This window comes from Salmo salar, chromosome 03, assembly GCF_965601325.2.
Source record: "Salmo salar chromosome 03, fSalSal1, whole genome shotgun sequence".
In the NCBI taxonomy this organism is placed as follows: domain Eukaryota; kingdom Metazoa; phylum Chordata; class Actinopteri; order Salmoniformes; family Salmonidae; genus Salmo; species Salmo salar.
Window position 1 is genome coordinate 79028608 of NC_138293.1, and position 14218 is coordinate 79042825.

General features: G+C 48.8%; 1 protein-coding gene across 1 annotated transcript in view; it reads left to right on the forward strand.

Moving 5' to 3' along the window:
• LOC106606743 (voltage-dependent T-type calcium channel subunit alpha-1I-like) overlaps positions 1 to 14218 on the forward strand; it is a 143023-nt gene that overhangs the window by 73265 nt on the left and 55540 nt on the right. Inside the window, exons 13-18 of the mRNA XM_045715479.2 lie at positions 1023 to 1116; positions 1934 to 2106; positions 3470 to 4030; positions 6912 to 7012; positions 11370 to 11493; positions 11613 to 11681. Coding sequence (XP_045571435.2) covers positions 1023 to 1116; positions 1934 to 2106; positions 3470 to 4030; positions 6912 to 7012; positions 11370 to 11493; positions 11613 to 11681 — 1122 coding nt within the window. The remainder of the gene's footprint in view (positions 1 to 1022; positions 1117 to 1933; positions 2107 to 3469; positions 4031 to 6911; positions 7013 to 11369; positions 11494 to 11612; positions 11682 to 14218) is intronic.

Sequence of the window (14218 nt, forward strand, 5' to 3'; positions counted from 1 at the left end):
GGAGATCTAAAATCGAAAATACTATGTAAATAATCCATTACCTTTGATTCTCTTCATCAGATGTCACTTCCAGGTATCACAGGTCCATAACGAATGTAGTTTTGTTCAAAAAAGCTCATCATTTATGTCCAAAAATCTCCGTCTCGTTAGCACATGATGTAAGCCAGCCGGACTTCTCGTCATGAACGAGGGGAAAAAATATATTTCCGTTCGTTCAAACATGTCAAACCTTGTATAGCATAAATCATTAGGGCCTTTTTTAACCAGAACATGAATAATATTCAAGGTGGACGAATGCATAGCCTTTTATAACGTATTGGAACGAGGGTACCCAACATGAAGTAGCGCGCCAGGTGTCTAATGGGACATCACCGTTCCATGGCTCTTGTTCGGTCAGATCTCCCTCCAGAAGACTCAAAACACTTTGTAAAGGCTGGTGACATCTAGTGGAAGCAATAGGAAGTGCCAAAATATTCCTAAACCCCTGTGTTTTTCAATGGGAGAGGTTTAAAGTCAATACAACACATCAGGTATCCACTTCCTGTCAGAAAATGTCTCAGGGTTTTGCCTGCCAAATGAGTTCTGTTATACTCACAGACACCATTCAAACAGTTTTGGAAACTTTAGAGTGTTTTCTATCCATATATAATAAGTATATGCATATTCTAGTTACTGGGTAGGATTAGTAACCAGATTAAATCGGGTACATTTTTTTTATCCAGACGTGCAAATGCTGCCCCCTAGACCCAACAGGTTAAGAAACTGACTCTGACTGCCTGGCTCTGTAGCTTTTAGTAAATAAAGGCTGGGATAAAACTTTAAAAGTCACTTAGATGGCCTACCTCTCGGATACTTTCAGAATGAGGCCAGGTAAGATTGACGTTTTCTATTTAAATATGCCTGTGGCTGTTGTCATAGTTCTAATTGCTCTTTCTTTTGCTCCTTCCCTCCACCCCTCTCTCCCTCTACCCCTCTACCCCTCTCTCCCTCTCTCCCTCTCTCCCTCTCTCCTCTGGAAACAGGGGGATGCCAACCGGTCGTACTCCGAAGACGACAGGTCCTCATGTAACTTTGACGAGAACTCTGAGAAGCTGAAGGACTCTCTTCATCTCTCTGGTATGGCTCAGAGGCATAAAACTATACTGTAGAAACTGCTTTTTAGAGCCGTAGAAACTGTAGAAACACTGCCTTGTAAAGCCGCAATGGCTGAACAGGGTCACTACAAGGTAGATTTCAGTGACTTCTATATTGAGTCAGGGAAGCATCAGAACTCACCAAGGGGACAGTTCACCCAGTCTATTAAGGCCATTGCTAATGTCAAACCTCCCTTTTTCAAAAGATGTATGAATGATTTTGAATAGATGTACTGTATTAATCGTACAGAGTAAAAGTCTGATTTTAACAGTAAACCAGTCACTGATGCTAGAATGCTTTGGCCTGCTCCCAGATATATTTGTGCAGTTTTGCTAAATCCTACAGTCATGTTTGCCGTGACAATGGCCAATGTTAGGAAGGCAGCACAAACAGATGGGACCAGGCTAGGAATGCTTCCCAGATCAAGCCTGATCTCTCTGAAATGGAAGCGGCAGAAATGTTAAATAATACATGAGTTACAACACAACTTCTCCCACTCTCTTCTCCTCCCTATGGACATACACAAACCAAACGTATCTTACTGTACAAACGTACAGTGCCCTCCATGAGCTAGTCAGACCAGGTTAGGTTGAGAATGTGCTTAGTCAGTCTATGCCACTTTCTTTTATCTTCCAAGATGTGCTTTGCAGTTCCATGCTGACTCTTTCTATCTGATTCTCTCTCTCTCTCGCTCTCTCTCTCTCTCTCTCTCGCTCTCTCACTCCATCTATCCCTCCGATCTCTCTCTATCTCTTCCTCCCCTCTCCTTCTCCTCATCCCCTTCCCCTCTCTCTCCCAGACCCTAAGATCTGCACCCTAACCCCCAACGGTCACCTGGACCTGTCCCCAACGCCCACGGGTCTGTACACGGCCGACAGGCTCACTTTCGCTCTGGGCTCACGCAAAAACAGTGTCATCTCTCTGGGCAGGGCTAACCTGGAGGGCAGGGCTAACCTGGAGGGCAGGGCTCTGGTGAGTGGTGGGAGGAAGGAGGGAGGGAGCAGACTGGAGAGAGGAGGGAAGAGGAAAGAGGGAGGGAGGTACAATGGGAAGGAGAACTGGTTTGTAATGGACTGGGTCAGAACAAGATGTGTCTTGCTATGGTTGCAATATAATTCAGGAAATGACTTAAAATTGCCCATTTAAAAAGAAATTGCTCATCATTGAAATGTATTTTTTCTTCAGTTCTTTATTGGATCACTCTGCAGTCACTGCAAATGGCTGGGTTGGCCTAATGGTTTCGCTCTCCCTCTCACTCTCCCTCTATCTATCTCCCTCTTCCTCTTTGTATCTCTTCCTCACCCTCTTTGTCCCTCTCCCTTTCCATATTTCTCTCCCTCTTTCTCCCTCACCCTCTCCCTCTCCGTCTGTCCCTCTCCCTCTCCCTCTCTGTATTTATCTCCCTCTTTCTCTTTCTCCCTCTCATTCTCCCTCTCTCCCTCTCCCTCTCTGTATTTCTCTCCCTCTTTCTCCCTCTCCCTCTCCATCTGTCCCTCTCCCTCTCCCTCCATGTATTTCTCTCCCTCTTTCTCCATCTGTCCCTCTCCCTCTCCCTCCATGTATTTCTCTCCCTCTTTCTCCCTCTCCCTCTCCGTCTGTCCCTCTCCCTCTATGTATTTCTCTCCCTCTTTCTCTATCTCCCTCTCCCTCTATATATTTCTCTCCCTCTTTCTCTTTCTCTCTCTCCTTCTCCCTCTCTCCCTCGCCCTCTACGTATTTCTCTCCCTCTTTCTCCCTCTCCATCTGTCTCTCTCCCTCTCCCTCTCTCTTTCTCCCTCTCCCTCTCTGTCTGTCTCTCTTTCTCTCCCTCTCCCTCTCTGTCTCTCCCTTCTCCCTCTCCCTCACCCTCTTTGTCCCTCTCCCTTTCCATATTTCTCTCCCTCTTTCTCCCTCACCCTCTCCCTCTCCGTCTGTCCCTCTCCCTCTCCCTCTCTGTATTTCTCATCCTCTTTCTCCCTCTCCCTCTCTGTATTTCTCTCCCTCTTTCTCCCTCTCCCTCTCCATCTGTCCCTCTCCCTCTCCCTCCATGTATTTCTCTCCCTCTTTCTCCCTCTCCCTCTCCGTCTGTCCCTCTCCCTCTATGTATTTCTCTCCCTCTTTCTCTATCTCCCTCTCCCTCTATATATTTCTCTCCCTCTTTCTCCCTCTCCTTCTCCCTCTCTCCCTCTCCCTCTACGTATTTCTCTCCCTCTTTCTCCCTCTCCATCTGTCTCTCTCCCTCTCCATCTCTCTTTCTCCCTCTCCCTCTCTGTCTGTCTCTCTTTCTCTCCCTCTCCGTCTCTCCTTCTCCCTCGCCGTCTATCTTTCCCTCTTTGTCTCCCTCTCTCTCCCCCAGTGTCGGGGGAGCAGCTCCCTGTACCACAACTGGGGCCGTCCTGCCTCCCAGACCCAGGCAATGTGGGGCCGGCGGTCTAGCTGGAACAGCCTGGGTCGCCCCTCCCGTGCCTTGGGCCTGGGATTGGGGGTAGGAGGAGGGGGTAGCCTGCGCTCCCGCAGCCCCCACGCCACCAACCCGGCCGAGCAGGAGTCCCTCCTCTCCCCCCCTCACCCTCCTCCGCACCTCGCCCACCCTCCTCCCCTCCTGGCCCTAAACTTTGTCCCGCGGCGGGACCGCCGGGCGCTGTCCTTGGAGCTGCCGGAGCTCCTCCAGGTCCCGGGGACCCCTCTGGCGTCAATGCTGCCTTACCCCAGGAAGAAGAGCTTCTCCAGTGGGTTGGTTGGTGGAGGGGCTGGGGGGGAGCACCAGGACTGCAATGGGAAGGCCCCATCGGCCCAGCTCCAGCTTCAACTTCAGCTGCCGCCACATCCCCATCCCCATCCACAGCTACTGACAGAGGTGTTCCCTCAGGTCAACACACGCAAGGACAGAGAGGACCTGGATGATGACATCGACTATGTGAGTTGGTGTTGGGGGAGGGGGAGGTCTGGGGGTGAGGGGGTGAGGGGGAGGTCTGGGGGTGAGGGGAAGGTCTGGGGGTGAGGATGGGTGAGGTGAGATGTGTTTGGATGAGGATGGGTGAGATGTTGGGTGAGGTGTGGGGATGAGGTTGGGTGAGAGGGTGGGTGAGGGAGGGTGTGGGGGTGAGGTTGGGTGAGAGGGTGGGTGAGGGGGAGGTGAGGAGTGAGGTTGGTGAGAGGGTGGGTGAGGGGGAGGTGTGGTCGTGAGGTTGCGTGAGAGGATGGGTGAGGGGGAGGTGTGGGGATGAGGTTGGGTGAGAGGGTGGGTGAGGGGGAGGTGAGGAGTGAGGTTGGTGAGAGGGTGGGTGAGGGGGAGGTGTGGGGTGAGGTTGGGTGAGAGGGTGGGTGAGGGGGAGGTGTGGGGGTGAGGTTGGGTGAGAGGATGGGTGAGAGGGAGGTGTGGGGGTGAGGTTGGGTGAGAGGGTGGGTGAGGGGAGGTGGGGGGTGAGGTTGGGTGAGAGGGTGGGTGAGTGGGTGGGTGAGGGGGAGGTGTGGGGGTGAGGTTGGGTGAGAGGGTGGGTGAGGGGGAGGTGTGGGGTGTGGGGATGAGGTTGGGTGAGAGGGTGGGTGAGGGGAGGTGGGGGGTGAGGTTGGGTGAGAGGATGGGTGAGGTGTGGGGGTGAGGTTGGGTGAGAGGGTGGGTGAGGGGGAGGTGTGGGGGTGAGGTTGGCTGAGTGGGTGGGTGAGGGTGAGGTGTGGACGTGAGGTTGGGTGAGAGGGTTGGTGAGAGGGCGGTGTGGGGGTGAGGTTGGGTGAGGTGTGGGGGTGAGGTTGGGTGAGAGGGTGGGTGAGGGGGAGGTGTGGGTGAGGTTGGGTAAGAGGGTGGGTGAGGGTGAGGTGTGGGGGTGAGGTTGGGTGAGAGGGTGGGTGAGGGGGAGGTGTGGGGGTGAGGTTGGGTGAGAGGGTGGGTGAGGGGGAGGTGTGGGGGTGAGGTTGGGTGAGGGGGAGGTGTGGGGGTGAGGTGTGGGGGTGAGGTTGGGTGAGAGGGTGGGTGAGGGGGAGGTGTGGGGGTGAGGTTGGGTGAGAAGGTGGGTGAGGGGGAGGTGTGGGGTGAGGTTGGGTGAGAGGGTGGGTGAGGGGGAGGTGTGGGGGTGGGTGAGGGGGAGGTGTGGGGTGAGGTTGGGTGAGAGGGTGGGTGAGGGGGAGAGTGGTGAGGAGTAAGGGAGGAGGGGAGGATCTGAATGATGAGATTAAAGAGTGACTTGGTTGTGATGATAAACAATGATCAAGTCCTATTCACTTTAAAAACACCCTGGAACATACACAGTCGCAGTGGATATCAACTGTTGTTGTACCAGTGTTATCCTAACGTCTTGGTAAAGACAGATACTGTAGGTAGGAGAGAAGGAACTGTTGTTGTACCAGTGATATCCTAACGTCTTGGTAAAGACAGATACTGTAGATAGGAGTGAAGGAACTGTTGTTGTACCAGTGATATCCTAACGTCTTGGTAAAGACAGATACTGTAGGTAGGAGAGAAGGAACTGTTGTTGTACCAGTGATATCCTAACGTCTTGGTAAAGACAGATACTGTAGGTAGGAGAGAAGGAACTGTTGTTGTACCAGTGATATCCTAACGTCTTGGTAAAGACAGATACTGTAGGTAGGAGAGAAGGAACTGTTGTTGTACCGAGTGATATCCTAACGTCTTGGTAAAGACAGATACTGTAGATAGGAGAGAAGGAACTGTTGTTGTACCGGTGATATCCTAACGTCTTGGTAAAGACAGATACTGTAGATAGGAGAGAAGGAACTGTTGTTGTACCAGTGATATCCTAACGTCTTGGTAAAGACAGATACTGTAGATAGGAGAGAAGGAACTGTTGTTGTACCAGTGATATCCTAACGTCTTGGTAAAGACAGATACTGTAGGTAGGAGAGAAGGAACTGTTGTTGTACCAGTGATATCCTAACGTCTTGGTAAAGACAGATACTGTAGGTAGGAGAGAAGGAACTGTTGTTGTACCAGTGATATCCTAACGTCTTGGTAAAGACAGATACTGTAGGTAGGAGAGAAGGAACTGTTGTTGTACCAGTGATATCCTAACGTCTTGGTAAAGACAGATACTGTAGGTAGGAGAGAAGGAACTGTTGTTGTACCAGTGATATCCTAACGTCTTGGTAAAGACAGATACTGTAGGTAGGAGAGAAGGAACTGTTGTTGTACCAGTGTTATCCATGACCAGCAGCCCAATGCAGCTTATTGTAGAATAAACACACTGTCTATAGCAGTTTATAAAATAAATATCCAGGAATACATTCTCCAGTAGATTCCTCGTTATGTCTCTCCCTGGGATTCTATTGTTTCAACAGTAAACAATCCCATACATACAGGGCTGAACCAGGGCCAATTAAATATGCTATTTACACAAAATGACACCCTATTCCCTATGTAGTGCACTACTCTGACCAGGGAATATAGTGCACTATATAGGGATTAGGGTCCCATTTGGGATTTAGTCACTGAGTAGAGCAGACAAATGGGGATGCTGGATATTATCCTTCTAGGTGTTGATAAAGCAAAGTGTCCTCTCTTGTAAACAATTAAGACAAAGGATTCATATTTTCTCTTGGGAGGTGGAATAATCGGAATAATCTTATTGTATTATACAGTATAGCCGTTTCTCTTTGTCTAGAACCAGTGTGTGTATGTGTACTGAATTCACTCACCAAACTGTGTGTGTGTATGTGCGTGTGTGCGTGCCTGCCTCCCTGCTTGCGTTCACACGTGCATGTGTGTGTTCTGACTGTGTGTGTATTATGACGTTGTGTGTGAATTCTGACGTTGTGTGTGTGTGTGCGCTGTGTCCCTCCTCCAGAGTCTGTGTTTCCGTATCCAGAAGATGATGGAGGTGTACAGGCCAGAGTGGTGTGAGACCAGAGAGGACTGGTCTGTCTTCCTCTTCTCTCCTCAGAACAGGTTTGTCTGTTTGTCAATCCCTGTTTTCACTCATTCACTCTTTCATTTCATTTCCTGCTCAGCACTAACACCCCTGATACAGCCATTCAAGGCTTTGGTGTTCCGTTCATAAGTTATTGAATCCGATGCATTTGTGCTAGGCTAGAACGAAAGCCTGCACAGCCTATGGATCCCCACTCCCCAAGAGAAGAATTGCCAAGCACCACCTTATCAGAATACCTTAGAATACATTAGTGTATGGATCCCTGTCCCTGAGGTAGCAAAGGGATGCTTCCCATAGTGATCCTCTATCTGTTGGTCAACAATAAATCCACCTAAGGGCTCAGAGATAGAGCTCAGGCTGGAAGGCATTGCAACAGTGTTCTGTTAGCGGTGGAGGTACACTGTATATACAAACGTCTGTGGACACCTCTTCAAATTAGTGAATTTGGGCTGTTTCAGCCACACTTGTAGCTCACAGGTGTATAAAATCAAGCACGTGGCCATGCAAACTCCATAGACAAACATTGGCAGTAGAATGGCCTTACTGAATAGCTCAGTGACTTTCAAGGTGGCACCATCATAGGATGCCACCTTTCCAACAAGTCAGTTTATCAAATTTCTGCCCTGCTAGAGCTGCCCTGGTTAACTTTAAGTGCTGTTATTGTGAAGTGGAAACAGCTAGGAGCAACAACGGCTCAGCCGTGAAGTGGTAGGCCACACAAGTTCACAGAACGGGACCAACGAGTGCTGAAGCGCGTAAAATCGTCTGTCCTCATTTGCAACACTGCCTCTGGAAGCAACGTCAGCACAATAACTGTTTGTCGGGAGCTTCCATGGCTGAGCAGCCGCACACAAGCCTAAGATCACCATGCCTAATGATAAACGTTGGCTGGAGTGGTGTAAAGCTCGCCGCCATTGGACTCTGGAGCAGTGGAAATGCGTTCTCTGGAGTGATGAATCATGCTTCACCATCTGGCAGTCCAACGGACAAATCTGGGTTTGGCGGATGCCAGGAGAACGCTACCTACCCCATTGCAAAGTGCCAGCTGTAAAGTTTGGTGGAGGAGGAACAATGGTCTGGGGCTGTTTTTCATGGTTCAGGCTAGACCCTTTAACACTACAGCATGCAATGACATTCTAGATGATTCTGTGTTTCCAACTTTGTGGCAACAGTTTTGGGAAGGCCATTTCCTGTTTCAGCATGACAATGCCCCCTTGCACAAATTGAGGTCCATACAGAAATGGTTTGTTGAGATCGGTGTGGAAGAACTTGACTGGCCTGCACAGAGCCCTGACCTCAACCACATCTAACACCTTTGGGATGAATTGGAACGCCGATTGCAAGTCAGGCCTAATCACCCAACATCAGTGCCCAACCTCACTACTGCTCTTGTGGCTGAATGGAAGCAAGTCCCTGCAGCAATGTTCTAACATCCAGTTGACAGCCTTCCCAGAAGAGTGGAGGCTGTTATAACAGCAAAGGGGGGACCAATTCCATATTAGTGCCCATGTGTCACTCCAGAGTCCAGTGTAGTAGGTCAGGGCGTGACTAGGGTGTCATCTAGTATGTTTATTTCTAGGTTGGTGCTAATATGGTTCCCAATTAGAGGCAGCTGTTTATCGTTGCCTCTGATTGGGGATCATATTTAGGTAGTTATTTCCCCACTTCTGTTTTGTGGGATATTGATTGTTAGTGTGTTTGGGCACTACGTCCTCATGGTCTTTGTACGTTTTGTTATTTTGTTTTGTTAGTTTCACTTAAATAAATATGTGGAACTATACTCACACTGCGCCCTGGTCCGATCATTTTCAAGAACGTGACAGAATATCCCACCAAACCAAGACCAAGCGGCGTGTTCACCAGGTAAAGGACTTTTGGACATGGGAAGAAGTGATGGGTGGATGCGAAACCCTTCCTTGGCGGCAGACGGAAGGTAATAATGGAGGACAGCAACGACGCCAGGGTTCGCGGACACACAACCCCAAGATTTTTTGGGTGGCCGGGGGTGGCCGGTCGAGCTGAGGAGAGTGCCAGAGCCCGAATGGCAAACTCTGGAGGAGCGTGTAGTCAGACCACGGCCACAGAAACCCCAAGATGTTTTTTGGGGGGGGCAAATGGAGCTGGCTTCTGAGCTGTGGGAAGAGCCAGAGACTGTCAGGGAGGCGATGGAGAAGTTGGGAGAGAGAGAGAGATGAGAGAGATGTTGTGCAAGTGTGTTCTGCTCAACATTCGACCAGAAGATCCGGTTAGCAGTCTGGTGAAACCTGTGTCGGCTCCACGCATCTGGCCTCCAGTGCGCCTCCCCAGTCCGGTACGTCCTGTGCCTGCTCCTCGCACTCGCCCTGAAGAGCGTGTCACCAGTCCGGTGCAACCTGTGCCTCGCACTCGCCCTGAAGTGCGTGTCCCCAGTCTGGTACGTCCTGTGCCTGCTCCTCGCATTCGCCCTGAAGTGCGTGTCCCCAGTCCGGTGCCACCTGTACTGGCTCCACGCACTAGGCCTCCAGTGCGCATTCACAGTCCAGAGCTTCCGGCGACGGTTCCCAGTCCAGAGCTTCCGGCGACGGTTCCCAGTCTAGAGCTTCCGGCGACGGTTCACAGTCCAGAGCTTCCGGCGATGTTTCACAGTCCAGGGCTTCTTGCGACGTTTCACAGTCTGGAACCTACGGCGACGTTTCACAGTCCGGAACCTCCTGTGATGGTCCCCTTTCCGGAACTTCCAGCAACGGTCCACGTTCCGGAACCTCCTGCGACGGTCCACGGTCCGGAACCTCCTGCGACGGTCTACGGTCCGGAACCTCCAGCGACGGTCAACGGTCCGGAGCTTCCAGGCAAGGCGTCCAGTCCAGCTCCAGGGCGGGAGCCTTCCTCTGCGCCGGTGGCCAGTCCAGGCACGGTGTCCCGTCCTGCTCCATGGTGGGAGCCTTCCTCTGCTCCGATGCCCAGTCCAGGCACGGCGTCCAGTCCTGCTCCATGGCCGGAGACTTCTTCTGCGCCGGTGCCCAGTCCAGGCACAGCGTCCAACCCAGCTCCATGGCCGGAGCCTTCTTCTGCGCCGGTGCCCAATCTAGGCACGGCGTCCAACCCAGCTCCATGGCCGGAGCCCTCCTTTGCGCCGGTGTCCAGTCCAGGCACGGCGTCCAACCCAGCTCTATGGCCGGAGCCCTCCTTTGCGCCGGTGCCCAGTCCAGGCACGGCGTCCATCCCAGCTTCATGGCCGGAGTCCTCCTTTGTGCCGATGTCCAGGCACGGCGTTCAGCCCGGCGCGATGGCCGGATCCGGGGTCTGGGCGGAGGCTACAACCTGCCCTCCCCATTTGGTTTCAGGTTTTGCGGCCGGAGTCCGCACCTTTAGGGGGGGGGGGGTACTGTCACGCCCTGACCATAGAGAGCCCTTGGTTCTCTATGGTGTAGTAGGTCAGGGCGTGACTAGGGGGTGATCTAGTATGTTTATTTCTAGGTTGGTGCTAATATGGTTCCCAATTAGAGGCAGCTGTTTATCGTTGCCTCTGATTGGGGATCATATTTAGGTAGTTATTTCCCCACCTGTGTTTTGTGGGATATTGATTGATTGTTAGTGTGTTTTGGGCACTACGTCCTCACGGTCTTTGTAAGTTTTGTTGTTTTGTTAGTTTCACTTAAATACATATGTGGAACTATACTCACGCTGCACCTTGGTCCGATCATTTTCAAGAACGTGACACCATGATTTCGACGAGCAGGTTCCACATACTTTTGGTCATGTAGTGTATTTGGTATTTCTCACTGTGTAGTAGGAGCTGGTAAGATTTAATTACAGGTGTTTTGTAATCTCTTTCTATCGTTATCTCTATGTCTCTCTCTGTTTCTCTCTGTGTTGATCTCCCTGTGTTGCTCTCTCTGTGTTGCTCTCTCTGTCTCTCTGTGTGTCTCTCACTCTCTGTCTCTCTCTCTCGCTCTGTGTGTGTCTCTCTCTCTGTGTCTGTCTCTCTGTCTCTCTCTATGTCTCTTTCTCTGTGTCTCTTTCTCTGTGTCTCTCTCTCTCTCTCTCTCTCTGGTCTCTCTCTCTCTCTCTCTGGTGTCTCTCTCTCTCTCTCTGGTGTCTCTATGGAGCATGGTGCCTTTAAAACACCAGTTAATGGGAATTGCTTTGAAAGGAAATTAAATAATCAGAGAGAATGGGGCTATTCTCTGACTGAATGATGAGCAATCCCCAGTTCTCTGTCAATGAGGCACAATAATGGGTTTTAATCAGTAGCGATGTTACAAAACACGTTTTTAAATTGTTTATCTTTTACCCTCTTGCTCTCTTTCTTTTCCTTTCTGTCTCCCAATACCACTCCCTCTCTCTCCACTATCTCCCTCCCTCCCTCCCCACCTGCCTCCCTCTCTCTCTCAGGTTCAGGCGGGTATGCCAGTCCATCATAGCCTACAAGATGTTTGACTATGTGGTGCTAGCGTTCATCTTCTCCAACTGCATCACCGTGGCTCTGGAGAGACCTAAGATCATGCAGGGCAGCCTGGTAAGGATCAAAGTTCACCACTAGGTTTCAACCATAGAAATATAATTAGTGGTGTCAAGTCAATGATCTTCTATTTCCATCATCTCTCTCTCTCTCCCTCCATCTCTCTCTCTCTATAGGAAAGAGTCTTCCTAACCATCTCCAACTACGTCTTCACAGCCATCTTTGTAGCAGAGATGACGCTCAAGGTATAGTGCTGCGCTTAATGTGTGTGTGTGACTATTCTTGTGAACATAAATAGTAAACCATTTTTTCTTTGACCAACTCAGGACATTTTCTTAGTCCCACACGGTCAAATTCTATTTCTAGGGGGTTTAGGGTTATGGTTAGAATTAGTGTTAGGGTTAGAACTAGATTCAGGGTTAGGAGCTATGGTTGGTTTTAGGGTTATGGTTAGATTTAATGTTAAGGTAAGGGTAAGGGTTAGGGGTTAGGGCAAATAGGATTTTGAATGGGACTGAATTGTGTGTCCCCACAAGGTTATTCATGCAAGTGTGTGTGTGTGTGTGTGTGTGTGTGTGTGTGTGTGTGTGTGTGTGTGTGTGTGTGTGTGTGTGTGTGTGTGTGTGTGTGTGTGTGTGTGTGTGTGTGTGTGTGTGTGTGTGTGTGTGTGTGTGTGGATGCTTCCTGGTGTCCTACTAGTCTCCTCCTGCCTTAGCTCTAATGATCTCTCAATCTTAATTTAATCTCTTTCTTTCTTTTCTCATGGTGTCTCTATTTAGTGTCTGTATCTCTTTCTGTCTTTCCACTTAGTGTCTATCTGTCTTTTCTCTTAGTGTCTATCTGTCTTTTCTCTTAGTGTCTATCTGTCTTTTCTCTTAGTGTCTCTCTCTGTCTTTTCTCTAGTGTCTATCTGTCTTTTCTCTAGTGTCTATCTGTCTTTTCTCTAGTGTCTATCTGTCTTTTCTCTTAGTGTCTATCTCTGTCTTTTCTCTAGTGTCTATCTGTCTTTTCTCTAGTGTCTATCTGTCTTTTCTCTTAGTGTCTATCTGTCTTTTCTCTAGTGTCTATCTGTCTTTTCTCTTAGTGTCTATCTGTCTTTTCTCTTAGTGTCTCTCTCTGTCTTTTCTCTAGTGTCTATCTGTCTTTTCTCTAGTGTCTATCTGTCTTTTCTCTAGTGTCTATCTGTCTTTTCTCTAGTGTCTATCTGTCTTTTCTCTTAGTGTCTATCTGTCTTTTCTCTTAGTGTCTCTATCTTTCTGTCTTTTCTCTTAGTGTCTCTATCTCTCTGTCTTTTCTCTTAGTGTCTCTATCTCTCTGTCTTTTCTCTTAGTGTCTCTATCTCTCTGTCTTTTCTCTTAGTGTCTCTATCTCTCTGTCTTTTCTCTTAGTGTCTCTATCTCTCTGTCTTTTCTCTTAGTGTCTCTATCTCTCTGTCTTTTCTCTTAGTGTCTCTATCTCTCTGTCTTTTCTCTTAGTGTCTCTATCTCTCTGTCTTTTCTCATAGTGTCTCTATCTCTCTGTCTTTTCTCTTAGTGTCTCTATCTCTCTGTCTTTTCTCTTAGTGTCTCTATCTCTCTGTCTATTCTCTTAGTGTCTCTATCTCTCTCTGTCTTTTCTCTTAGTGTCTCTATCTCTCTCTGTCTTTTCTCTTAGTGTCTCTATCTCGCTGTCTTTTCTTTTCTCTATCTATACATCTCTCTATATACAGTCACATCCCAAATTATTGGCACCCTTGATAAAGATGAGCAAAAAAACCTGAATAAAATAAATAATACAAATATAGATCTACTGTACATTGTATGCTAAAAAAGTTTGGGAAATTATATGATTTTATACTAATACAATTGCTCAGAGGATTCTTAACAATTCTTAAAAATAAATCAAACAACATTTAATCTGCATTAACTTTTTTTAAATGAATCTTAGTTTAAGGGACTGGATGTTGTCCTGTCATGACTTCCTTTTACACTGGGGTCTAAAAATGAGGTAACAGGCATGTCAAATCCATTTATCATCCGTAAATATATACATACTGTACCTCAACCACTCCAATATCCCTGCACATTGAGTATGGTACCGGCACTGACCTGCATTTCTATTGTATTTATTAAGGATCCCCATTTGCTGTTGCCAGGGAAGCAGCTACTCTTCCTGGGGTCCAGCAACATCAAGGCAGTTATATACAATTTAAAATATTACATTACATTTCATAATACTTTACACAACACATAAAGTGTGTTCCCTCAGGCCACTACTCTACTATCACATCTCTACAATACAAAATCCATGTGTATGCGTGCGTGCGTGTGTGTGTGTGTGTGTGTGTGTGTGTGTGTGTGTGTGTGTGTGTGTGTGTGTGTGTGTGTGTGTGTGTGTGTGTGTGTGTGTGTGTGTGTGTGTGTGTGTGTGTGTGTGTGTGTGTGTGTGTGTGTGTCTTCACAGTCCCTGCTGTTCCATAAGGTGTATTTTTATCTGTTTTTGAAATCTGATTCTACTGCTTGCATCAGTTACCTGATGTGGAAAAGAGTTCCATGTAGTGATGGCTCTATGTAGTACTGTGCACCTCCCATCGTCTGCTCTCGACTTTGGGACTGTGAAGAGACCTCTGATGGCATGTCTTGCGAGGTATACATGGGTGTCTGACCTGTGTGCTAGTAGTTACAAAAACAAGTAGTGATTAAGTCAATCTCTCCTCCGCTGTGAGCCATGACAGATTTACATGCATATTATTAATGTTAGCTCTGCGTGTACATTGAAGGGCCAGCCGTGCTACCCTGTTATG